Source organism: Mustela putorius, unplaced genomic scaffold (genome assembly GCF_011764305.1).
Source record: "Mustela putorius furo isolate JIRA1106 unplaced genomic scaffold, ASM1176430v1.1 tig00003859_pilon_pilon_pilon, whole genome shotgun sequence".
NCBI lineage: Eukaryota > Metazoa > Chordata > Mammalia > Carnivora > Mustelidae > Mustela > Mustela putorius.
In genome coordinates this window covers 23,806,021-23,832,581 of record NW_025422011.1, presented here as the reverse complement: position 1 = coordinate 23,832,581, position 26,561 = coordinate 23,806,021, and the positions used below count along the sequence as shown (strand labels likewise).

The 26,561-nt window shown below is 47.2% G+C and overlaps 1 protein-coding gene across 12 annotated transcripts in view; it reads left to right on the top strand.

Moving 5' to 3' along the window:
- Positions 1 to 26,561, top strand: part of NAV2 (neuron navigator 2) — a 397,156-nt gene that overhangs the window by 140,288 nt on the left and 230,307 nt on the right. For all 12 annotated transcript variants that reach the window (XM_045066131.1, XM_004752128.3, XM_045066132.1 and 9 more), the window contains exon 4: positions 19,993 to 20,065. In XM_045066131.1, the coding sequence (XP_044922066.1) occupies positions 19,993 to 20,065 (73 nt within the window). The remainder of the gene's footprint in view (positions 1 to 19,992; positions 20,066 to 26,561) is intronic.

Genomic DNA, 26,561 nt, shown 5'->3' with positions numbered 1-26,561 from the left:
GTAAAGACAACAACAGTGCTATTGTTGTTAACCCCGCGTTGCAAACTGTGACGGGTCCATAAGACGGAACCTCACCTGGGGTGCCTGGGTGGCTCAGTGGGTTAAGCCTCTGCCCTCGGCTCAGGTCATGATCTTAGGGTCCTGGGATTGAGCCCCGCATCAGGCTATCTGCTCAGCAGGGAGCCTGCTTCCCCCTCTCTGCTTGCCTGTCTGCCTGCTTGTGATCTCTTTCTCTGTCAAATAAATAAATAAAATCATTGAGAAAAAGACAAAGACAGAACCTCACCTGACCCACCAGGCTGCCCAGTAGCTCAAGTCTCAAATTCCTGCACTCCAGGCTCTACTTCAAATGTTCTTTAAGTGAGAGCAGATAGCTCTGGCATCTATCTATCCCAGGGGCACCAATGCACGGGCACCAATGCACAGACGCAATGAGTATGGTGTTGTCCCTTTGACCTGCAGATCAGCAAAACTTTGCAGAGTGCTGACCATTGCCAGCCACTGGGGTGGGCCTCGTGAATGCTCAGGTGAATGAGATGGGGTCCCTGCCCTCCAAGAGCTCCATGATGAGTGGACAGGAGAGCAGAGCATAACGGTGCTGCTGTTTGCATAGACCTCTGTGCACATGACACAGTGGGGGCCCATTGCATCCGAGAACGAGGGAGGGTCAAGAGTAACTTCTAGGGAGTGAGTCTGAAAGGTAAGAGGATTCACCCCAGGGGGATGACGGGTGGACGAGGATTCACATTCCTGGAGCATATCTTTACTAAGTTTGTCAGGGACCCTGCGAAGGAAGGTTTTGCAGCATTTGCGTATGATCCTACCCAAGGGCCTTAAGCTATATCTAGGGAGGCTCCTCTCCTCCAGTGAGGAGTGAGGCATGGAAGAGTCCAGAATGCAGCAGACCCCATAGCCATGGCAGTCTTCAGGTCTGAGATAAGCCTTCTGCATTCATCATTACTTCCCAAATCACTGTATTTTGGGAAGCAACCCCCCACGGGGCCCTGGAGTGAAGTATTTTTGAAGGAAAATACCCGTGGTCATCCAGCCCTGGAGAGGGACGTTCAGTCATGGGGTCTGGGAACTGAAAATGCTACCTGGTGGGGAATGGTAGTTCCTGAGTTCATTGTTTGCTCTGACCTATAGCTGCACAGTGCCAGAAGGTTTGTGCTCCCATTCATGCTTGTGGGCACATCCTACACTCTGGATGCTGCTGTGGGCCCACATAATGCTCCCCCAATTCTGGTGAAGAGACTGCAGTGCCACGTGGTGGAAAGCTGTCCCCAGGGCAAGACAAAGCCAGAACCATCAGCATATACTGTAACCTGCTGGTGGCCCTCGTAGGATAGGACCATTGACAGTGGGCACAAGGCAGGGAGACATGGCAGGGACTTGCCTTTCCCTAGGAGGCTGGCCTCAGCTTGTGTTGAAGGAGTCCTTTGGGCAGTTTTGGGCTGACCTAGCCCCTCCCGGGGCCCATGTCCTTGGAGATGGAGCTGTAGAAACGCTCCTGTCTCCCCTCACCCACCAGGCCATCCCTTTGGTCCTTAAATGAGTTTTGTGTGTGTGCGTCAGAGCGGGTTAAAATGTTTTGTCTGTTTAGCATTGCCATGGCAACCCAGGGGCATCTTTTTGGCTTTCAAGTGCTGTGTTCAGCAGAGTTAGGAGTTAGTTTGGGAAGAGAAACTGCCTGGAGCCTGGCCCGAGGGCACTGCCTCTCCTGGAACCCCTGGGCTTCAAGACAGAGCCTCACTTTGGGGCCTAGGAATGGCTGCTTCAGGGGGTGGTTTTCTTTTTTAATCATTATTAACTTACAGGGCTTGGCTTTCTGTTATGGATGAGGAGAGGTGCAAAGTTAGCAAGGCCTGCTGGCCCTTTCAACGGAAAGCCCCAGGCCTGTTTATCCCTTTGGTTGCTGATCTCCGGCCCAGGGTCATCTGGGGCCTCCTAGTGCAGCCGCCTCCCGAGCTCTCCAAGTGCTCTGCCTTCTTCTCTTGGTGCTTCTACTTTTTATTTATTTATTTCAAAGATTTCATTTATTTATTTTTAGGGAGAGAATGCACAAGCAAGGGGGAGGAGCAGAAGGGGAGAGTCGAAGGGCAAAAGAATCCCAAGCCGACTCTGCGCTGAGTAAGGAGTCCGATGTGGGGCTCAATCTCATGACCCTGAGATCGTGACTTGAGCTGAAACTAAGAGTCAGGCACTGAACCGACTGAGCCACTCACGAACCCCCTTCCCAGAGAGCGTCTAGATGGAGGGTCAACTGGGCTTGAGAACCATGCAGGCCAAGTTCAAGTTCCTCCTCTGATGTTCTATGGCCTGGAGCTCTTTATTTAACCTTTTGAAGGCTCTATTTCCTGTTGCTGAAAGTGGGGTTGGTAGTACAGCTCATAAAGTTTTCGTAGTACTAATGAGGCAACGCAAGGGATAACCATGGGTAGTACTGATGAGTACTGATGAAGATGATAAAATACAGCAAGAGCCTGTCGGGGTCCGCCTGGTGCCAGGGGCCCGGCTCAGTGCTGCCCAGCGGTCCTCTCCCTCCGTTCTCCCAACAGCCCTTTCAGGTAGGTGAGCTCGTTATCCCCATGCTCCTAGCATAGGAACAGCCCTGGATACGTGTCAGTTTCTAGGACAGTGGTGATTTGTGATCGTAGTTCATGTGTTGGGGTCATGGAACCCTCTGGAAATCTGAGGAAAGCTAAGGCCCTCTCCTCCCCAGATGACACAGCCCCCAGAATTTTGCATACACCTGAGCAGATTGTAGGTCCCAGAGGCCGGCCCATGTGTCTCCCCGGGGCTCCACAGACCCAAAGTTCAGTGCCCCTGCTGCTTAGGGCACAGCTCCGCCCCCCACCCTGTTCTTTCATCAGTCCCCATGGACATGGTGGCACCCGATTCCCAAAACAATAGGAGTTTGTATGTAGATACAGAGAAGTACCAGGCAGCGGTTTTCAAACTCACATTCCATGAGCAGAATCCACCCCCCTCCCAAAAAACAGCACATGGGGACTGAGGCTTTACAAGGTCTTGTTCTCTTTCTTTCTTTCTTTCTTTTTTTTTTTTTTTTTTTTTTTTTTTCCCAGTTTACTCACCTAGGAAGCAGAATTGGAGCTCAAACCCAAGTCTATCTTGTTTAAGAGCCTGTGGTGTCCACTTCTGTGACAAAGAAGGGGTATAATAAAAATAGTCTCCCCCTCCCCATTCCCTACTCTAATTTTTCATTTGTGGGTAGAGCAGCATCAGCAGAAGGGAGGAGACTGAGTATTTCCGGAAAGGGCCTGGGCTGACCTGTGGATGGAACCTCAGGAGCAGAGAAAGGAGGAAGGGCCCCCATGAGAGGCAGCTCTTGAGGGCCTTGGATAGGCCTGGTGCCAGGTACCTCCCCCTCTGTTCTCCACAGAGCCTCCGGGGCCAAGGCAAGGCCATATGCAACAGAATCAGGTTTCCAGGCCCAGTGACCTTGGGCCCTCCTAACAGCTGAGAGAAAGCCGGCCACATGCCTAGGGAGTGTCTGAGATCCTTGGGCAGCTGAGGTGCCTCTTCCCTGGGCCCCTGAGCCTATTTTTATACCACCCTAAGGGCACACACATGTTACAGAACTAAGGAGGAATGAGGAAAAGTCCACAGGTCCCTTAAAATTTAAAGCAAACTGGAAAGAGTCCAGGGCCAAGGTCAGCAGGCAGCATACCCCACTTCCCACTCGATGGTACATCCATTGTCACCGCTTCGGTTTTGGCCGGTTATGGCTTTCAACACGGAGGCAACATCCATGTCTTAGCTTTCTGCCTCTTTGGCACATCTCTGTTTAAACCATCATGGGCTGCCCCTTCCCCTTTCCTTGCTCTTGAGCACACAGTAGAAGGTCCTGCACAATCCACTTACCATCATTGCTTGCCATTGGGCCTGTCCAACTCCATACCCTGGGCATTCTGGAGCGTGGGGTGCCCCCAAAGAGGCTTTGTACTCCTGTCTTTGTACTTAGCCACATGCTGTCCAGACTGCCTGGAAGAACTGAGGATCGACCCACGTGGATACTGTGACCTTTAATCTTTAGGTCAATTGTTACTCAAGTAATTGAGATAATTGGGTGCCTGTCCTCTTTCCTGTCTCCCGGTATTGGGTGCCTGCATTTCTCATAGCACCTCCTTGTGGTTGTCTGTTGAATTGTCATCTTGAAGGAGATGCGGTGTCTTTCACCTGAGTATCCTAACTTAGGATACACTTAGATGATTGGCATCTAGTAGGGTTTAATAAGTGTTGGATGGTTGGGCAGACAGACAGATGGATGGATGGAAAGACTAAGAAGGGATCTGGCCTGGACTTGCCCATGTGACTAAAGGATTGTAACATACCCTCATCAGATCCTTATTTATGGCCGTAATTTGGGTATTGGAAGTTCTTCAGTGTTATCCCAGGAGTATCGTCCCTACTCTTAATTCCTCTCTTTCTTGGTTTATCCAAAAGACCCAAGTAGAACAATTTAGTTAAACTTTTAGTTTATTGAGTTCTTGTGTATCGCTCAAGGTAAACATACTAGGCATCCTTACAACCACCAGAGATTATTAACATTGATAATAAGAATGGTAAGTGCTTGGAGTGCTTGGGTGGCTCTGCTGATTAAGCATCTGCCTTGGGCACACGTCAAGATCCCTGGGTCCCGGGATAAAGCCCCGAGTCAGCCTCCCTGCTCAGCAGGCAGTCTGCTTCTCTCTCTCCCTCTGTCCTTCCCCCTTGCTCCTGCTCTCTATCTCTCTAAATGAGTCAATAAATAAAAAGCTAAAAAAAAAAAAAGGTAAGTACTTTATGTGTTTTAGCTCCTTTTATTCTCCTAGAATGAGAAATCGATCTTGCTCATTCCATTGAATAGTGTGGAGAAGCTAGACCCTGCTGTCATTTGTTGTGCTCTGCCAGGGGCTACATGTGAGTCATGTTAGAGAATCTCTCCTTCTCTTCCCCTCCTGCTACAGAGCCTGGGGTTACTGCCTTGTCCCAGATTGTGTTCTTACATAAGAGGAGCAAACATGTATCCTATATACTTCTAACCGGGCAATGTTTTGGACCTCTGCATTGATGGATTTTATCTTCATAAAACCCTATGAGAGCAGTTACCTTTATTCCCATTTCACAGATGAGGAAACAGAGAGGCTTAGTAACAAGCATGAGGTCACACAGTGAAGAAGAGACTAGCTGGGATTTGAACCCTGAAAGCCTGACTCTAAAGCTCGTTCCCTTAACTGTTAGGCTATGCTACATCTAAGGAAACTGACTAGAGAAAAGATGGACTGGGATGTGGCACTACAAAAATCACGTTTGTGGTGCTGGCCCTCTTACAGGTATGGGCAGAGCCTGGGTAGAGGCCTTCCTTCATGAGAAGGAGATTTGGTTTGAAGACAACTGGAATCAGGCAGCCTTGGGTCTCCCATCCTGGACCTCTTCTACTGGGCAGTTGACTATATCTGAGCCTGCCCTCCTCTGTGAAAAGGGGTTGTAATGGAAGCTGCCTCCTAGGGTTGCTGCCAGGGACGAATGAGGGATGGTATTATTAGCACCTGGTGTCACCCTGGCTTATGGCGAGAGCACAATAGATGTTTTCCATTCCCTGCTTCTGAGTCCTGTATATCCTGACTACTGTGCACTGAAAGGTTTATTCATACTCCAAGTAGGCACCCAGTATGGTAGGCCGAACAGAGGACCCCCAGACGTTCCACATACTAATCTTAGGAACGTGTGTGAATGTTATCTCACATAATACAAGGGACTGTGCAGGTGTGATGAAGTGAGGGCTTTGAGACAGGAAGATTATCCTGGATTACCTGGGCAGGCCCAGTGTGATCACCAGAATCCTTCTCAGGACGGCAAGGAGGTGAGTGAGGACATGTGATTACGGGACCTGGGTGGGAGTGGGAGGCAAGAGACTGGCAGGTGCTGCTCCTGGCTCTGAAGAGGTTAGAAGGGGTCATGAACCAAGGCATGCCGGTGGCCTCTAGAAGCTGGAGAAGAGAAGGAAAAACTGATTTTCCTCTTGAGCTTGCAGAATGGATCTAGCAGGCCGACTCCTTTATTGTAGCTCTCCGGGACTCTAAGAGAATTTTAGGTTGCTTTAAGCCACTAAATTCTGGTCCCTTGTTACAGCAGAAGCAGGAAACTAATACTCACTGGGATTCAACCAAAATAATTCTTGCCATATTAGAAGTATGCTACCTGAGTTTCTAGCAGAGGCCCATTTGGCTACTATGAGCCCCTCGGGTTTCTGAGTTGGCCGGAAGTTGCTTCCGTTGTTAGAAGACTTCAGAACTGAGCGTGCCGCCTTTGAGCTAAATTCAGAGCAGGTCACTGTAGGGAAGTAGGGAGAGAACAGAGCCCCATATTTAGTTTCTGGCAGTGGAGGGCCATATTGTGGGTGGCCTCAGACCCTATGCTGTCCTGGGGTCCACAGGTGTCAATTACAACTTGGGCCCCAGGGACTCGTGACCTCTTCTCGAACCTACACTTATGAGTAGGTACTGTGCTCCCCAACTAATGTGTTTGTCTTGTAGCTAATACGACATTTAAACACATTTTGAGATATTTATTGTATTTTGTTTAATAACATCCAAGCTTTGTAGTATGTATAACGCCTTTTTCATCTTTTGGTTCAATAAAAATCTCCATATTCCCAGCACCTGGCACGGGGCTAAGTACATTGGAAGTGCTCAGCTCATGTTTCTTAGATGAACGAGCTTCAGCAATTAATGGCCCGACTGTCCAGGACTGCCCAGAGAGTGGGGGTGATGTCACACGTGAACTTTCAATATGTCAGATATGTACTATGTATTTTGTATTTTTCAGTGCTATAAAGAAACTTGAGTTGTCTTAAGCCAGGAAATTCTCTCCAATCATCTCTCTCATGATTTTATATTTTAACTTAGTTGTAAACATGTGCGGGAAAGACCCCCATAGAGCAGATTATTTTCCTTGATGAGGGAAGTAGCATTTGGTTCTGCAAAGCTTTCCGGAGCAGAGCCCCCCTCCCCACTCCGGAGTGCCCAGGGGCATCACCTGGAGGGCTTGTCCCAACAGGGCTGCGCCCCACCCCCCAGAGCTGCTTATTCAGGAAGCCTAGGGTGGAGCTGGGGTATTTGCATTTTTAAATGTGCAAATCATGGGCGCCATGCTGATGCCGTTGGTCTGGTGACCACACTTTGCCAACGGTTAGCTTCAAGCCAAGTACAGAAAGCCTCTTTGGGGCTCTGCCTGTGCAAACACACATACAAATGTGAATTAGCTTGCAAAGTTTTTAAAAATTTGTAAAAATTAACAGTATCTCTAGAGGGTTTATTTTAAATTTCAGGATTTTGAATGAGCCAGTCATTTTGCTTTTTTTGGAAAGGTTAAGATGCTTTAGATGTCTCCGTGTCTGAGAACTGTAGTAGGCTCGGAATGGAACAGATCTAAATTGTGCTCATGGCCGTGGTCTTGGAGTCTGTCGGCACATTCTCTGTCCCTTTGAGCTAGCTCACTTAACCTGTGTGACCCTTGGTTTCCTCTATTGAAAAATGGAAGCGATAATCCTTTAGCACATTGTACACTTAACTGCCTGCCTCCCAGTAGATAATAATGTCTTTGAGGGCGCTGTTGCATCTGTCCATCTGTCCATACGGCCTGGCACCTGGTAGATGCTCAGGGAATATTTGCTAAAGAAACACTCAGCACACCTGCCTGGGGACTGTGGCACTGTCAATGGCAAAGTGGTGCTCGGTCAGGTTAAAGAACTTAGCAAATGTGAGAAGTGGAGGGAGAATAGCCACACATCTTCTTGAACTAGAAAAGAGATCGGATGGTGACTTACAACCATGGAGATTGTGGTTTACAGAACAGCCATCTGGGCCTCATGCTTGGATCCATCTTACATGTAGTTCCTGTGTTTCAGCCTAGCATCAAAGAGGGGTCTTTTGTATGTGTGGGGTTTTTTTGTTTGTTTGTTTTTTTAAAAGAGATATTTATTTGACAGAGATCACAAGTTGGCAGAGAGGCAGACAGAGAGAGAGAAAGGAGGAAGCAGGATCCCCGCTGAGCAGAGAGCCCGATGTGGGACCTGAGCCGAAGCAGAGGCTTTAACCCACTGAGCCACCCAGGTGCCCCTGTTTGTTTTAATTTTTCCATGAAGCAGAACTGAGCCAGGGCTTCCTCTTTGCACTTGGGTAAAGCATGGCTAGCCTATGGTGTCTGCATTTTGGGGACTGGTCGGTAGATGAAAGCCTGTGGGCTCAACCTCAGCAAAGGGAGGAGGACAGTTGCCCACCAGCTGAGGTCAAGTCCCAGAAAAACTTTTAAAACAAACAAAAAAACCCGAATCGATGCCGACAGATGAAAGTCAATGTACTTCGTAAAAATTGATCTTCTAGTCCATCCATCTTCCCTTCCTTCCTCCCTTCCTTCCTTCCCTGATGATCTACCAGTGCCGGGTTGGCACTCCTCAGGCCAAAATTGGCTAAACCCGGGTAGCAGCTGCCCCCACCAGAAGGGTGTGGGCTGCATTTCTCCTATGCTCCACCATTCCCTATTGTCTCACCTGCAGCTTTTTTTACTCATTTGTTACTGGCTTGCCCCTTACACACATTTGAGGTTTGTGATCCCCAAACTGTTGTATTCTTAGGAGTGTCATGAACTTCTTCAGAGATCCTAAGCACTGACTTATGGGCATTTGAAAGATCCTTGTTTGGGGAGAATTTTGACTTGAAAATAATGCCCATAAGTGTTTATATTAATAATTTTCTGCTCCTGAAGATTTCAAATACTAGGAAAGGAACATAAATATCTCCTACAAAATATGTACAGGAGAATGTGGGGAGAGTCAGCTCCTTCCTCTGTGAAGTGTCCTTTGTGTCCTTTGTCCTTCTAATATGAAGATGAGATTTGGTTCAGAAGGACTGATGACTCGCCATCACACACAGCCAAAATCCCAGGGTCGGGGAGGTGACCACAGTGGTCCATAGCAATAGTGAAGCCCTTGCCATTTCGTTGTTAACATTCCATGTTTGTAGGGGGCTTCACAGATTTAAACCTCTTTCCATTAAGTGTTCTGATTCCCACTCTACCATGTGTTTAATATCTGTAGCTTTAGAAGGGGACTTTAGTGCCTCCATGTCCCCATCGGGAAAATGGTGATAGCATCTACCTCATCTACTGGTGAAAATGAACTAAAATAATGACATATGCCCAAGAATTTATCCCAGTGCTTTGTGTTTTATAAGCATGTAAATAGTAGTTTCTTAGGTCTCTGTAAGGCTTTCTGCATGCCCATTTTTCTGAAAGGAAAACTGAGGCTCAGGGAAATCAAGAACCGTATCCTAAGATAGTCAAAAAGCTGAGAAATCCGCAGATGTCCTCTCTTGGGCCCGTCTCTCTGGGAGGGTAAAATTTCCTATCCGTAATGGCTCCAGTCACAATGCAGCAGACAACACTTTGACTTAAGGTTTATCCTTTGGAGGAGATGGGAGTGGATGGTAAAATCTTTGTTTTTTCACACTTTCTCTGAAGGAGCGGGAAGGCAAGAGGTGGAAATCCAGGCAGCCTGGATTCTTTTCACTGTTGTGAAGGATACCTAGTTCCCTTTCCTGGGAGATTTTGAGAGAAATCAACTGGGAATTAAAGCCTTTCCTGGGCCCCATCCTGCTTCTCTAAGGGAATCCTGAAGTGGGAGCTCTGACTAAAGCAGAGGGTCCTTCAGAGGGTCAGCCTACAGATGGGGTATTTCCTTTGACTTGATGTTTTTCCTCTGTTTTGTGAGATTCCTTTCAGAGACTTGCAGAGATTTTATTCTGAGTTTCAGATGTACTGATGCTTTATTTATGAATAACTCTAAAGCTCTCTATTTTTATAATCACCAGCAGTTTAATTTTAGCCTTTAAGGGGAACGTATCTTCCTTATAGGAATTGTATGAAATAAAATTATGAAATAAAATTGCATGAAATGGCCAATATTTCACCATTTTTAACCTCCAAAAAATTGCAGTCTTATCCGGTTCAGCTGGATACTTGACAAGGACAGAAATAGCAACAGAGATTAGCATTAAAAATTGACACTATTTCTTCCCAGGTGCATTAGATATCTTGTAGCCTTGGAAAGCTCAAGGATATCCTGTAATAGAGACCTTCCTTGTCTAGTCTATTCTTTTCTTCCGGCAGGCTTGGTGCCTCTGACATTCTGCCTATGGCAGTAAACAGAGTGGAGAATTATTTTAATTATTCATAGAATCCTTAATTTTTGATACCATATGACTTCTGATTGGGCAGCATGTAGCTCTTTGCATAGATCACAAATTTTAGAATTTGAAACCATTAGTCAAATCTCGCATCTTGGTATATTTTGTGTGCTACTTGCAAAACCTCCCCAATTAATGCTGATGAATCATCAGCAGCAGTCTAGAATTTAGGCTGTGCTCTGAGGCCATACCTACTAACAGCTTTTTGAAATTTAAAAAAAAAAACAGATTGAGATAATGTATAGGAAAGTTGTTAGTAGTGGGCCTGGCATATAATAATGACCCGCTAATGACTAGCAGCCTCTGAAATTGGAGTGGAAAGGGAAGGGCAATTTTTGAATTCCATCTCCTGCAGAAAAGAACATGACCGGGGGATGTTTGCAGGCATAGGACGAAAGAGCAGACACCTTCATCCCTGCCTTCACCAGTAGAAGGGCGAAGCCTTGCAGGATTCTGAACTGGGCATGAAGGCGCTCTGCTTAGCTTTGCTTTCCTGCTTACTGATGCTTCCAGGGTGTTTCTTGCAGTGTGTGCTGTCTGTCCTTGGAATTGCATGGTAGAAATCCAGGGACTGATTGCTCGCGAGCCGCCCAGAAGAACCAGAGCTACAGATGATGGTGAACTGGCTGAAAAACAAAAGTGCACTCCACAGGCTGGTCTGAGGGAACTGACCACCCAACTGGGGGGCAAGTCTGGCTCCTGGTCCTCATCTGCAAAAGGTTCCATTACCCTGTTCCTGTGTATGTATTTGGTCTGTGGGGAAAATGACCTTTTCTAGCAATACTTCCATGGAGGATTTGCTGCTGCACCCATGGAATGTATTGAGGGTCTGTTTTGTTTTACATTATGTTTCTCTTCTGCCTCTCGAAGACTTTGTGGTAGTTTATGGGTTTAAGGATATAAATATGGCCAAGATACAAGAAAAACCAGACTGTAAAGAGCATAGTGAGTCCATGTCGGGCTTTTGAGTTGGTGAGTTTATAGGTGTGTAACCCTTCCCATGTTTGGGATCTGTGTTTAGTGGGGAGATTTTTGCTTCTCCTCTGCTTTTGTGTAGGGGACTGTCTATCATGTGAGGAAGGACCACACTATCTTGTCCCCTCTGTTTCTCCTTCCCCTGGAGCAGAGGCTACAAGAAAGTAAATAGTTATTATTCATCAAAGAATGAATGAGGCTACGAAGTTTCAGTTAGTTCCTGGGTGGAAACTCTCTAGCACATGTCCACGGTACCTCTCTTCTCTGTTGGTTCAAAAGGCAGCCCCACGTTTGGCATCCAGAAGGCAGGCGTTGTTGAAGTTGGTGTCTGAGTTTGTACCCTTCTCTGAAGGAAAGCCAGGTTTTTCCTCAAAAGATCAATGCTCCTTCTTAATGAAACTGTTTGTTTGCTATCTTAGGGTTTTTTATGTAATTTAGTAAAGGAGACTTTGAACTGAAATCTTTGGGGATAGAAACTGTTGATTCTAACAGGGTGGAAAGAATTCTGGCTACAAGGAACCCATTCATAGAGAGGCCGTGCGAGTGTCGTGTAATGTAGCAAGCCTCAGAGTGTCTCACAAATTCCAAAATGATCCTGTACTTCCAGGAGAGGCCAGTGATCTCTCATATTCTGCTTTTATGGAATTGTATGAAGAAAGAGTCTTTTAAAGCTCTGGCTATGTAAAGTTCCAGACCCTTGATCCAGGTCAACCCATCTCTGCTTCTGTATCTCTGCTGAGAGAGTTCTATATATTTCTGTGTTCTAGATGAAGAAGTTGAGACTTAAAGCAGTTCATGCATTTTGCTAGAGTCTCGTGGGTGATGTGAGGGAACCGGAATCTAGTGGAGGAGTCCGGAGCCCACATTCTTCCAACAGGTACCTGTCATTCTAATAACTGTGATGGAATACACGTACCAGTGGGAGAGGTGACCCACAGGAAGCCAGCAGCAGTCCTTCTGTCCCGGTGTGATTAGTTGACTTCTGTCTTTTCAAGAGTGGGCTTGCTGAGACATAGGCCAGACGTTAGGTGACAGAGAAGACCCAGAGTCCTGGATAGCCAGATTTGAGGGGAAAGTTAGAAGCAGATGGAAGTCAGCTCAGGTAAGCTTGTCGAACTCTGCTTTGCCAGGGGCCAACCCCAGACATAGCTTTGGGCATCTCATGGGCTTAGAATGATAGCCCAGAGACGGCATGTCAAAAATGACAACATAGTAACAAACACTGCCAGTTATGGGGCACCTGCTTAGCCACTCATACATCCTCTCTCAGAATGGCCACCTGCCCCTGCCCTGTGAGATAGGTGCTGCAGTGCCCATTCAACAGGTCAGACCACTGAGGAAACCTAGTGGAGATCATTGTTTCATCAACAGCAAAATCGGGATTGAAACGCAGATTTGTCGTACTCCAAAGCCTGTGTTATGTCCCTGAATACTACTCCTTAGCCCTAATCACTCCCCACTAGCATTTTTTTTTTTTAAAGATTTTATTTATTTATTTGACAGAGAGAGATCACAAGTAGGCAGAGAGGCAGGCAGAGAGAGAGAGGAGGAAGCAGGCTCCCTGCTGAGCAGAGAGCCCGATGCGGGACTCGATCCCAGGACCCTGAGATCATGACCTGAGCCGAAGGCAGCGGCTTAACCCACTGAGCCACCCAGGCGCCCCCCCACCTAGCATTTGTATCGAGCTCCTAACTTGGAGGCCTCACCTTGGAACTGTCCCCTTGTGGGGAAGACCAGGAAGTGAGGCAACATGACTCTGAAACTGGAGTGGGGAGGTGACGTTAGCAGTGGCATGCCGGACGAATGCACGTGGGGGCATCCGCTGGGCCTCCCGACCGCACCGATCCCCAGTGGAACTGTCCCCCTCCTCACTACCAACTGATGCTCTGCAGACCTCAACTGTAAGGGTTCATTTTGGGAGCCTCCAGTGTCAGGACTGACTTCTAGAACGTTCCTATCCCTCCCTTTCCAGATTTCTCTTTGTCTCGAGGGAAAAATTGAGAAGTCAGAATATAATAGGAAAATGAGGTATTCTAAGCATTTGGAAGCAAAGTGGAGAAAGATCGTCACTGGAGGAATTTGAGATTCTTGTTTTCAATTTTTGTATTTTTTTAATCCATATGGACCTACCCATTTGCTGTAATAGCAGAGAGACTCCTATAAAGCTTTTTTCCTCCCTGTTCTTTCTTTCTTTTTTTTTTTTAAAGGAGCTCTTGACAACATCTTGGAAAGCTGAAGTTATGTTATATACAGTAAGATGGGTAACATTGCCAATTAAAGGAAGGAGCTGGGCGAGGCATTACAGCAGCAAGCGCCATCTAGCCCAAGTCCCACATTCTTCAGCTTTCTGTTTCAAAGCTGCCAAGAAGGCTAGAGCTGATGTGCTGAATGGCCAGAAGTGGGGCAGAAGGGGTGGAGCCCCGTGTGCTATTGGGCTAGGATGCCTCCATGCATCAGCCAAGCAAGCAGCAACTTTGGGGGCTCACAAGGGGAGATACTCTTGAACATCTCTCCACCTAAGAGAATTTTAAGTGCCACTTTATAGTTCCCTCATTTCTGGGGTCTCCTAAAATGTAAATCATAATGGCCAGGCTCCACCAGCTCAGTCCCATGGGACTGTGTCTCCAGGACTACACTGTGGCCCATGAAGCATATGATCACGGGCTGGTGCTGGGCCCCAACACTGAGAGAGGTGTCCGAGTAACAATTCAGCTGGACAAATCCTGCGTCAGGTCATGGCCTAGGAATGCAGAGGGAAGAGAGAACACAGGTGAGGCAGGCATGCACTTCCCCATAGTTCATTTTGCTTTCTGGCTTTTTGGTTTGGTTTCATGATTGCTCTTTCTTTCTTTCCTTTTTTATTTATTTCTTTTACTTTCTCTTTTCTATTTTTATTCTTGGAAAGGGGCAGGGGAAGGAGTGTCAGAAAGGCATGGTGTCCTGTTGGTTAAGAAGCAGACCTTCCTAATACATGTGACCACAGATGCTGATCTCCCATTCCCATGCCTCCCTATCTCCATGCCCAGCCCAGATGTCACTGGAGCCCCTACTTCAAGGACACTGCTTGAGCCATCCCAGATACAAAATAGCCCAGCTTCCAGCTTTCAGACTGGAAGGGCTTTTCCTGGCTGCTGTTGCCCTGGTAATGGTGGGGAGAGAGTACACTCCAAGGCTTCCCTAAGAACTGGAAGGAGCCTTGCCTTCTCTCTCCTGTGAGTTATTGAAGGTGGCCCTGTGTGGCCAGGCATCTTCTCTTGCTCAGTGTCCTATCTCCTAGCTCTTCTCCTCTGCCTGTTGGCCTCCAGCCATTTTGATTCTGTTTTGGTTATCAGAACGTGGTATGCTGTACATCCTGCATGGAACCTTCAAAGCCGTAGGTTTTACTGGGTTTGGAATGGTCTGTCTCCCCGCTCTCGGGGCCCACTTAACTCTTAGGTCTCAGCTCACATTCCCCTTCATTCGGTAAATTTTGAGCATCTGCAGTGTGCTCCTCACTGTACTAGGTGCCTGGGGCCATGTCAGTGAGCAGATGGACAAAAAGCCCTGTCTTTTTGAACCTCCATGCTATCTCTTCCTTAAGAAGTTTTTATTCAGGGGTGCCTGGGTGGCTCAGTGGGTTAAGCATCTGTGTTCAGCTTGGGTCAGGATCTCAGGGTCCTGGGATCGAGTCCTGCATATGGCTCCCTGCTCAGTGGGGAGCCTGCTTCTCCCTTTGCTTCTACAGCTCCCCCTGCTTGTGCTCATTGTCTCTCTTTTGCCTCTCTCTCTCTCTAGAAAATAAATAAAATCTTTTTAAAAATATAATTTTCTTAAAAAAAAAACTTTTTTTAAATCCAACCCTCCTCCCCAGTCCCCTGGGTAGATGAGGTCTTCTAGTACATGAGAGATGTTGTCTCTTACTTGTGCAGTATTGACTTAATATCCAGTTCCCCCTTCTGTGAGGTCAGGAATTATTCACCACTGTATACCCAGTAGGTGTTCAGTAGGTAGGGAGTCAAGGAATGGATAAATGAATGGAGGAATAATTATTTTTGTTGACAAGTAGCAGCATCAGGTGTGAGGGTCACACTTGAGGAGGGAATTTGTTTGAGCCGATGTATGAGGCTCCTGAGGAAGCTACACTGTTGTGTTTTTAGACCATCCAGGACTTGCAAGTTCTTACTCAGCCTTGTCGGGGGTCTGGGTCTACCATTCCCAAGGCTCTGGGTATTTCATGACTTTAAAAAATGACTTTAAGCATGCCTGACTTTCATACAGCAGCTGCTTGCCTCTCCTCCCAGGACAGAGACCTCCAAGGGGCCCCAGTGAGAAACTCTTAACTCATGATAACTCGTGCCCCATTTGCTCGCATGCCCGGAGCCCCATCTTCCCCCTTGGGCTGGGTAGTGCCCAGAGGGATGGTCTTCGTTTGCATTTATCATTTTCATGCGCTTTGCACTCAGCTACACTGGTATTCAGAGAAAAATGCTGCCATGACAACTGCCACAACAGATGGTATTTGATCAGTCTCTAAGCTACGGAGGAGATATACAGCCGTTCTTCTGAGGTTTGCATATTTCACTTTATCATGAGACCCAGGCCAGCCTTAACCATGGTTGAAATGTGAAGTTTTCCATTTGCCTCCCAACCCTCCCCCTTCTCTTTCCAGTTGTTTGGCATTTGTTTTGATTTTCCTTGCTCTCTGGCTGTCCTGGGTGGAGATGGGCTCTTGGACGTGGGAAGCAAAGACAGCAACGCACACAGTCCGTGGAAGTTGCCCTGCAAGTCTCAAGTACAGAGATTGTTGAGAAACTATCCAGCTTGGGGATGGAGATCCCAACTGAGACTGGGAGGGAGCCCTCACTGTAGCCTCTCTCTCCTGGATCATCATAGTCACAGACGGCACACGGTGAAGGCCACTGTGCATATCTGTCTTGGTCGTGGTTTGTCCCCTTACTCTACCTGTGCCTGTAGCCAGCCCCATTCTGCTCCCAGGGTCTCCAAGCCACGTTGTGGTCCCACTTCTGGGCTTTCCACCTCCACCCCACCTAAAACTCCAGAAGCTTCTTTCCAGAGCTCTTGGACCCATTTCTATGGCAGCGATGACCGCAGAAGCCTTCTCCCCCGGTGCAAAGTGCGGCTCCCGCCATCCCCCACCCGCAACACTGGAATGTCAGGCTGTGCACAGATTTTTGTCAGCTAATTTTGGAAAGTAGTTTATGTTGGCTGCTATGTGTTAATGAACCACTTTGGTCGTATTTACATACTTTGCTGCTTAAGAGCCTTTCCCATCATTCTGCATTCCCAACTCTAATCAGATCTGCCTCTCACCCTGTGTGTCTGGGGAGCACATGCACCCCAGGGCTCATCAGCGCTAGGCACGGGGACACTCTTGTGCTTACTGAGGGCCCCCGGCCAGGCCCTCACTGGGTGTGGTGGCGGTGTGCAGTTTCAATGGTGCACGAGGATAGATTGCTTGTTTACTGTATGGTACTTGGAAGAAAACCTTAAGGTGAATTTCAGTCACAAGAGAGGCTGGATCAAAGAAACATTCTCCCCTTCTGATCTCCTTCCAAGTGAAGCCAGGAGGTTGGAATCCACATCTGACCCTATTCTGCTTCCCAGCCCCGCTGTCTTCCCGGGGTGCAGATGAAAAGAGCGTGGGTCTCAGCAGCCTTGTCAGGAGTGATTTTTAACCTTAATGGAACGTTATTAAAGAGTGGATTTGAGACTTGAGGAATGTTTTTTGAACTCCTTCTTTGAGCAGAGAAATCATAGTAGAGGGAAAAAATTCAAGGCACTTAATGGGCTTATGAATCGTCTTTTAAATGATGACCCAAGTTCTTATTTTTACTTGTAACATATTCCAGGAGTGTGATGCAACCATCCAGACTCTGTCCCCTGCTTTATCTTCTCTTTAGGAGAAAGCGTTCTTGGTGCCCCTAGACCTTCTCCCTCCACCTAACCAAGGAAGATCCTGATGCTTCCTTTGCTTATATGCTCTGATTCTCCCTGACATGGCTGGGAATTGGGGTGTGTGTCGGATGGCTCTGTGGGCCCTAGAGACAAGGGCTATGTAAGTTTGGGCTCCTGGACAGGACAAAGACTCTGCCCTAACGTGGTCAGGAGAACCCAGCACAGTGTCTGGAATAGAGCAGACATCTACAATTATACTGATTGATGAAAAGAATCATAGGTTTCTCAGGCTTCGGACTATTGACCCTTTGGGTAGGATTTTTCATCCTTATGTGTGTTGTAGGATTTTCAGCAATATCTTTGGCCTCTACACACTAGATGCTAGTTGTACCCCCCCACACTGTGAGAACACAGAATGTTGCCAGATGTCCCTTGGGGGTGGCAACATTGTTACCCCTTCTCCCAGCACTCTGCCTGCCCTGTGGAGAAATGATCTTGAAACTCTTTGAAAGAATAATAGGGATTTTAAAAAGTAACAGGAGGAAGAAAAATAGTCCAGGTAACCTATTTATAATTATTCATTCCTTTAGTAGAATTTAGCATTAAAAGAAAGCCCAGTAGATGGCCAAATTGAACTGAACCAAGGGCTAGCCCGGCAGGAAGAAATTACCATGTACTTTAAAATACCATGCATTGAATGCTCCATAAATGTGCCATGTAAATGTGCCTTATGTTCCTTGGAAGAAAATGTCTATAGAATAAGAATGTTGTAGTAGGGCAGTGATTTTCTTGAATACATCGGTGGGGGTCTTTTTTATTTGTTTGTTTTTAAATCAATGCTACTCTGCCACACTGTTGTGGAAAAAATGTAACCTACCCACATCAGCACACCTCCGTGACGCTTGCCAGGATAGATACCAAGTGTGTACTATTTTTGATTTTACATTAATAGATTCCCAGGCAGTCGGCTTTTTCTTTATCTCAATTCTCACGGGGACAATACTTGCCCAAACCTCACTTATCAGCCATGTGCAAGATACACTGAAGAAGCAGGATAGGATTATTCAAAGGAAAAAGGGATTGAAGAGTTTTATATTTTTATCATGATTTAAATATTAGTCCCTCTGTGGGGGCAACAGATCTTTTTGTGTGATTTTGGTACATTACCATTGTGGGCTGTTGTGGAAATAAGGACTGATAGTTATTTTTCTCAAAATGTAACAGGGGGTAATAACATTTAGAGATCTAATTTTGATTACTTAAAATGTAAGCGGATTGCTTCAAAACGCCTTCCACAGGGGTTCTCCTGCCATTCTTCCTTCTTTCCCCTCCCCTTGCCCTCTAGGATAGCGGCACCTGCTTGTCATCAACAGTCCTTCTGGCTTGGAAGGAAGGAAGAGTTAAAAGCAATCTTGCTTTCCCTCCCCCTTTATATGAAATGATTTTCTGCAGTGGTGGCAGGCATAACCCATAACATCAGCATTTATTTGCAGGAAATTGCATTTTGACCCTTTTTCCAAAGATGATTTAAAAAAAAAAAGTCTCCCAGATGAAGATCTTTGAGGGTGAGCTGGAGGCTGGGAGAGAGATGGGAACCCCGGCTAAAAACCATAAGGAAGGAGCAGCCTCGGGCTGGGGGTGGAGCAGAGTCTTAGAAAGAGGGCAGTTTGATTGAGGTGCCCCCGTAGCTCATTTTTGTGTTTGGAAGGTCTGAAGACTGGGAGCAGAGAAGGAAAATGCCAGACACAGGGAAGGAGGACATATATTCCAGGAAGACTGTCTTGGAGCCAGACTTGACACAAATTAGACCTCTTCTTGCACAGTAGACTCTGCGCTCTGTGGCTATGAAGTCGCCTTCAGAAGGTCGCTTGGGAAGGGGAAAGGAGAATGGTCACATGGACACTGTGAAAGACATTTATTCAAGATAAACCCTATGGGTTAAACACCCTTTTGAATGTATAAGAGTGCTGACAGAGCGTAGGAAGTCTGGTCAGGGGCAGGGGAGTTCTCCACTGTGAAATGCAAACTGTGTGAAATTCAAAGATCCTTGTGCCAAGTCAAAAGTGGTTTCTTTTATTTATGGTCACCATTGACATTAATCGAGCCTGAACATTTTCCTGTAGACCAAAAAATCATTAGCCTTGACAAATGAAGTCAAATCAGACCTTTGGGAATGACCTAATTGTTCTTTCCCGAGAGCTGGACGTTTGCTTGCCCTTGGCCGTGGCATCAGCCCTGGCAAGCCTGGGAGGCCTCCCAGACTCTGGCAGGTGGGTTCCTTCTTGTCACAGAACACACAAAGGACAGAGGGGTTCACAGAGGTCACAGCCCTCCCTCGTCATCTGCAATGCCCGCCAGCCTGAGAATTTTGTGAGTAAACACGGCCCCAAGCCCTGCTGAAACTCCCATTCACTGTTTTCACATTTGACAGCGTGCCTCCTTGGTGCTGGAAATTTCTCCCAGCTGCTGGTGGACAGGGTGGGTCTACTGTCCCCTTCATCCCCACCTCCATTTTTCTGGCAGCTGCTCAAATTTTCAGGATAGCTCTAGTGACAGTGGTACACATAGGCACTCTCATTCCACTCTGGTTATTTTTGGTAGCCATGAGCAAGCCAGGGCCTTGACTTCTGGAACTGTGTGGTTGGGATATTAGGTAACTTTGCCTTGTGCAAGTACAGACAGGGAGTCCTGACCTGCACCCATCCATCCGTTCATCCATCCATCCATCTGCCGCTGGCACGTCATTTTCCTCGTTGCGAACCTTAGTAAATGCACAGTGAATCCTCTCTCCGACATCGCCCTTTGTTCCTGATAAAAGATGGCTCTGAGAAGGCTGAACCTTGATTGAGCGTATGTCATTTTTTTTTTTTTCTAGATTGAAAACATAGATGCCTGCTTGAATTTCCTGGCAGCGAAGGGAATAAACATCCAGGGGCTGTCTGCAGAAGGTGAGTCAGAGCACTTGTCATGAAGCTGCCTTTTCATTGTTAGAAATGCCCACCTGTTACTTACTGATGACTTTAATACAGTTAAGCCCAGGGGTGCTGGGGTGCGCTTCTGGCTTTGTTTTCCTCCTGGTTTTGAGGCAGCTCAAGGCCTGTCTAGACTCAACTATGCCAACTTTTTGACACCTAAAGAATCACTCCAGGAATGGAGATCCCACCAGGCTGGCCGGTGTCTACTAGACACAGAGGAGGGGGTACTCGAGATGCAGCCGCTTCTCTGGAGGAGGGCTTAATCCAACAACGCAGATTTGATTCACCCAGCTAGCAATTCAGTTAATTATTAAGCTGGGCCTTATCTGTGGGAGAGAGAACACTTAGCCACAGCTTATATTTAAATTGCACCGTTCCCAGGGAAAAATGCAGAGTCCTTATCTCTTGCTTTTCTTAGAAGAAGCAGCGGCTTTTCTTAGTTCAAAAAAAAAAAAAAAAGAAAAGAAAACACGTGATATATTAATGAGAGGCTGCGTTTTGACATCCTGATTAGTTTTTAATTAACTCCAATTGGGTGGCTAATTAGCACATTAGCGTGTGCTGGTGGTTTGCTATTCAATTAAGTATTGGTCTGGAGATGGCTGGTCCGAGTTCTCAGCCGCCTCGGGCAACGTCTCGCCCTGGAATCTTCCGCGCGCTCTCCGGTTTGTAAATACAGGCAGCTGCCAGCCCAGACGCGGCCACAGGCCTCGGCAGCCTCCCAGCCTCATTAGGCTGCACCTGCCTCCAGTTTTCCCAGAACAGGTAAAGCAGTTTGGGCCTCACGTGACCCCACCTTTCCCTAGCAAGATTGCTTCTTGAAAAGATACCTATTAGCATCGATTCTGGTGGTCAGGGTGGGGAGGAGGGGGGACAGTGAGGAAGGAAGGAGCCCAGTGGAACAGGTAAGTTTGCAAGTGTGGCCAACTTGGGGCCCGTTCCTTGCTCTGCCCTGCTGCGCGGTGAGAGCTTGATTTTCCTGGCTGTGTGAACGGTACTGGGGGCGGGCGGCTACTCCTGATGCCTTGTGGGTGTGTAGTGCTGTGTCTGAATGTGACCTCTCCGATGCTGGGCCTGCCCCGGGTCAGGGGTGGACACACTGCTTGCAGAGGTCTCCATGGCACATGTCAGCTGGTCAGCCCTAAACCCGGCTCTGAGAGGGGGGATCCTCGGAGGATTCCTTGGCTCTGGGGGATGGGCCCTCCTCTGTGGGGATGAGACCTGGGTTCCATGACCCATGGAATGCAGCTTGCTGGGGCGTGGTGGGGCTTGGTGTGGGGTTTCCATGGATAGGTGGGGAGATGCAAATTCCCATTCCGAGGAACATCATTTCCTTCTGGTAAAGCCTTGTTGTGTTGGCGGGTGAGTGGCACTCACAGGCTCCTCGTGCTTTCTGGAAGGGGTCGGACCCCAGGCCTGTGCCCCCCTCCCCCGTCCCCAGCAGAGTATCAGCAGGGACTTGCCCAAAATCCTGCTCAACAGAAAGGGCTCTAGGGGATGTGGACTCCATGTAAGTCACCTTCATCCATGTGGCCTGGAGGTGACACCTGGCCCCTGTGCCATCTATCTGCGTGTTTTCCTGTGCTCTGCCTCGGTTGTCCCCCTGAACCTACCCCGTCCTCTTGATACCTTAAGGCACAGATTATTCAGTAAGTACTTGTTGAATAAAGAAGTACCATCCGCATTTCTCAGGCTTGTCTGTGAAGCAGCTCCTGCGCCTTCAGCTGAAGTGGGGACGCATAATAGCTGGAATGTACAGATGACAAAAGTTGACTTAAAGAGGTGCTGAGTGACATCCTCAAAGCCTGTAGCTAGTGAGCAGCAGAGGCAGAGCTGACCCGGGTCTCTGTGATTTCAGAACTCCTGTTCCTGGTGTCTTTTGGGACAGCAGAAGGATAAAGTCGAGGCATGTCATGTACAGGTGAAGGAAACCAGAAAAGATCTAGAACTTTCTTGGCCAGAACACTGTCTCAAAAGATGAGGCCTATCAGGGGGTCCCTCAGCTCCAGCCTTGCCCGTGTTAGGATGTGTCCCGTGGGGGTCTCTGAGCACAGAAGATCCCACCGACCCAGTGTGTTGAGGTGTCTGTCATTGGGGCACAGCCGGAAAGTGGCTTCATGGTGTTTCAGTAATGGCCCCCCAACTGTGTGATGTGGAACCCCTCATCTTTCCTGCTGAGTCGAGACTCACTTTCTGACATCTTGGCCAGAATACATAACTCGTCAGTCCATTATTAGAACAGTTTTATGTTAATGCTTATGATGGTATTGTTTTGTTTTTTTTTAATGTTTAACTTAAATTCAGTTTAATTAACATATAGTGTATTATTAGTTTCAAGAATAGGATTTAGTGATTCATTAGTTGCATACAATATCCAGTGCTCATTACATCATGTGCCCTCCTTAATGCCCACCTCTCAGTGACCCCATCCCCCTATGCACCTCCCCTCCAGCAACCCTCAGTTTGTTTCCTAGAGTTTCATAGAGTCTCTTATGGTTTGTCTCAACTCTGTTATCTTATTTTTCCTTCCCTACCCCTGTGTTCGTTTGTTTTGTTTCTTAAATTCTACACATGAGTGAAATCATATGGTATTTGTCTTTCTCTGACTGACTTACTTCACTTAACATGATACCTTCTAGTTCCATTAATGTTGCTGCAGATGGCAAGATTTCATTCTTGTTGATGGCCGAGTAATATTCCATTGCGCATATATATATATATATATATATATATATATATACATACCACATCTTCTTTATCCATTCATCTGTTGATGGACATCTAGGTTCTTTCCATAGTTTGGCTATTGTGGACATTGCTGCTATAAACATTCAGGTGCACATGCCCCTTCAGATCACTACGTTTGCATCTTTAGGGTAAATACCCAGTAGTGCGATTGCTGAGTCATAGGGTAGCTCTATTTTCAGCTTTTAGAGGAACGTCCATGCTGTTTTCCAGAGTGGCTGCACCAGCTTGCATTCCCACCAACAGTGTAGAAGGTTCCCCATTCTCTGCATTTCTCATCAACATCTGTGATTTCCCGAGTTGTTCATTTTAGCCATTCTTACTGGTGTGAGGTGGTATCTCACTGTGGTTTTGATTTGTATTTCCTTGATGCTGAGCGATGTGGAGCATTTTTCATGTGTCTGTTGGCCATTTGGATGTCTTCTTTGGAGAAATGTCTGTTCATGTCTTCTGCCCATTTCTTGATTGGATTTTTTACTTTTGGGGTGTTGAGTTTGATCAGTTCTTTATAGATTTTGGATACTAGCCCTTTATCTGATAAGACATTGCAAATACCTCTTCCTATTCCATAGGTTGCCTTTTATTTTGGGTCTTGTTTGCTTTTAAACTGCAGTTTCACATTCTGCTCACTGCTCTTTTTCACCCACATACCCCAGAGAAGTGGCTTTGGAAGATTGGAGAGGGGGAGGGGGACCTGGGTGACTCAGTCAATTAAGTGTCCAACTCTTTATTTTAACTCAGGTAATGATCTCAAGGTTATGAGATTGAGCCCCGCATTTCTCTGCCTCTCCCCTCCAACACCCCATCTTGCTCTCTCTCTCTCTCTCTCTCACACACACACACACACACACATGCTTGCTCACTTGTTCTCTCTCTCTCTCTCTCTCTCTCAAAAAAAAAAAAAAATAATTAAAAAAAACAAGAAAAAGAAGATTAAAGAGGGATCAGGGCCTAATGACTTCTCCCCCTCCCCTCTTTCCTTTGTCTGAGCCTCTAGAACTGGGGCAGATAAAGCAGGCAAAATTCTGCTGGTTGAAGTCACTGCCCTCTTCTTATAGAGCTGTAATTGCTCCTGTCCCCAGGCCAGAGTCTCTGCATGCCCCACTGACCATGGACTTGCTCTCATGCTGTTCCCGGCACATTAGTAGTCTTTTGTGAGATTGTCTAGCAATTCTGGCTCACCTTCAGTGGGTAGCATTTATATCTGGTCCCCCCCCCACAATTCAAGCCCCTTATGGTCCCCAAATAAGGTGGTCCTAGTGAGACTGTAGAGCCCAGTCTCTTCACCCCTGTATTACACACTACAGAACTGGCAGAATGAGTGGCCTCCATCTTCCACTTAGAGTAGGTAGAACAGTCCTTCTGTCACCTGGAAGCCCCCACCATGTAGTTTCTCTCCAACTCTTTCCTCCCCGATTTAGGTGGCCGAAGAGGCAGATCTGCCAAGTCCGTGCTGAGCGGATGTCCAGCCAGGGCCAGGAATGCCAGTACCCGACTTGGAGTGATTCTCTTGGCCCCTCTACTCCTTTGTCTTCAAGGAGCACAAGGACCTCACCTCCTTTTCCTTGGCGGGGGGTGGAAACTGATCATCAGACATTGCCACCTTCCCCCACTCTGCGACACTTTCTCACCTAGAAAGATCTAGATTTTGGCGGGGTTGTGGGTTTTGTTGCTTTTTTTGTCCATTGAGGCATTTTATTTGCTTGTATGTATTACACCCCTAGAAAAGGCATCCCAGAATTTTCCCTCCTGTGTGTTTTCACCTTGCTGTTTCATGGTCCATGATGGCAGCGAGGTAGTCCATACAATGAAACCAGACTGGCGGATGAGAGCAGATATTTCTGCTCTTTTTCTAAATCTTTGAATTTTACATCTGATCTAGTGCTCATCACTCCACCCTTGTTTAACCTGTCTCGAGGTTCACAGCAACATTCCCAGGTCTGTGACCATCAGTAATTTCAAATTCGCTAAGGTAAGCATGCTTCATCATCGCAGCGAGAAACCAGAGAATGGTTTTCTGGAGCATGGCCTTGGAGAGAGCCCACCTTTGGAACATGACCTGGTGTTTGCCTCTCTTTTCAGCATTATTAATGCTGTTGAGGGCATCTGCCAGGATGTTCATGTGTCATTCATGGACAGTCCCATTACAGTGACCCAGGAAGATGGCAGAAAGAATCCTCTAGATCTTACCTTGGCTTTTGAGGTTGAGGGATAATGATGGTGTTTGTTGGTGAGACAAATTCTGGACTAGTGCGGTCTTGGAGGAAGGTGACTGGCCCACGCTTTTGTCAACTCCTTGAACTTCTAGAGAAAGGACGCTTTTTATCCTCAAATGGGCTTTTTTCACTTTATTCAATTTCAGGATTACAAGAAACCTCTCACTTGACATACTGTTAAATTATAGGACTAGAAGCCGTTTATGGAGAACCCATGTGCCAGTCAGTGAGCTAAGTGCTGTATGTGTTTTATATCTTATTTAATCCTCCCAACTTTTTGAGATCAGTATTCATTTTATCCCCATCATACAGAGGAGGAAACTAAGGCCCAGAGAGATTAAGTCCCACATGGGAAAAGGGAGGCCCACAAGGTCAGCGGTGGCTAAGATACTCATCTGTTTCAGAGGCCTGGTGTTCTTGTCGCTCCTCACAGTCTTAACCACCTGCCTAATTACTAGAAAAGCATTATTGTGTTTAAGAAATAATGTAGTTTTAATGCTTTTTGTTTTCCTTTTGAAGATGGTTGAGTGCCCTGAGGCTCCTCCTCTGATGAAAACCATGGGCGGTTGGAAAACCCCATATGTACTTCTCCGCCCTCTTCCAGTGACTAAAGCAGGATTTAGAACCTCGGGAGGGTGTATGCACCTGTCCTTGAAACATTGCAGCAGATCATGCCCTGCCCCAACCTGCCCGATAGAGGACCACAGAGCGCCTTTGTTCCAGGGTAGAGGCTGCGGGCCCAGGGGAACCCCCATGGAGACAGCACTGGTTTGGGACACTTCCCCTGGACTAGGCCTTCTCACCTGCCCCTTCTGTGTTCGACAGTTGGAACCATCCGGTATCGTGGGCGCTTGGTCCTCACCCTAACCTGGGTGATTTTCAAGATCCCTTCAACCCCTCCCCGACACACACTCCACGAGTCACGACCATCTGTAAACCTGTCCAGTGGGGAAAGATAGTTTTTACCCTTGGGAGCTTTGCAAACACCTGGCCCTGAGCCTGCCCCCCCGTAATGGAGGCATGAAGGTCTGGGGGGTGAGGCCTATCCAATTTAGTTCAGCAAACATTTGCTGGACACGTCCTGTATACCAGGCATAGTCTCAGCCATACAAACTTCACTCCAGTTTCCATTTGTAAGAGAGCTGGGCTACTGGTATGTACACAGTAGTGACAAAGAAAGCCAGTGATGAGCTTGGCTTGGGGGCAGTCAGGGGGATTGAAGAGGCAGTGGAATTTTGCCGGGGTTTGACAGGATACAGAGGCGTTCACCAGACAGGAAAGAAGATGGAAAGTCCAGACAGAAGTCTGGAAGTCCAGACAGAAGACAAGGCATAGGTAGTATGACAGGACTGAAGACCCCCTTTTTATCAACCTTGAGGACTGGAGGAGACAGAGTCAGGAAGATCCTGCCAGGTGCCTCCAGGAAGGAGTGCATGATTTTGGACTGATGAGTTCAGACCTGGTTTGGCCAGAAACCTAGATGTTGAGCTTGTTCCCCTTTTCGTCTG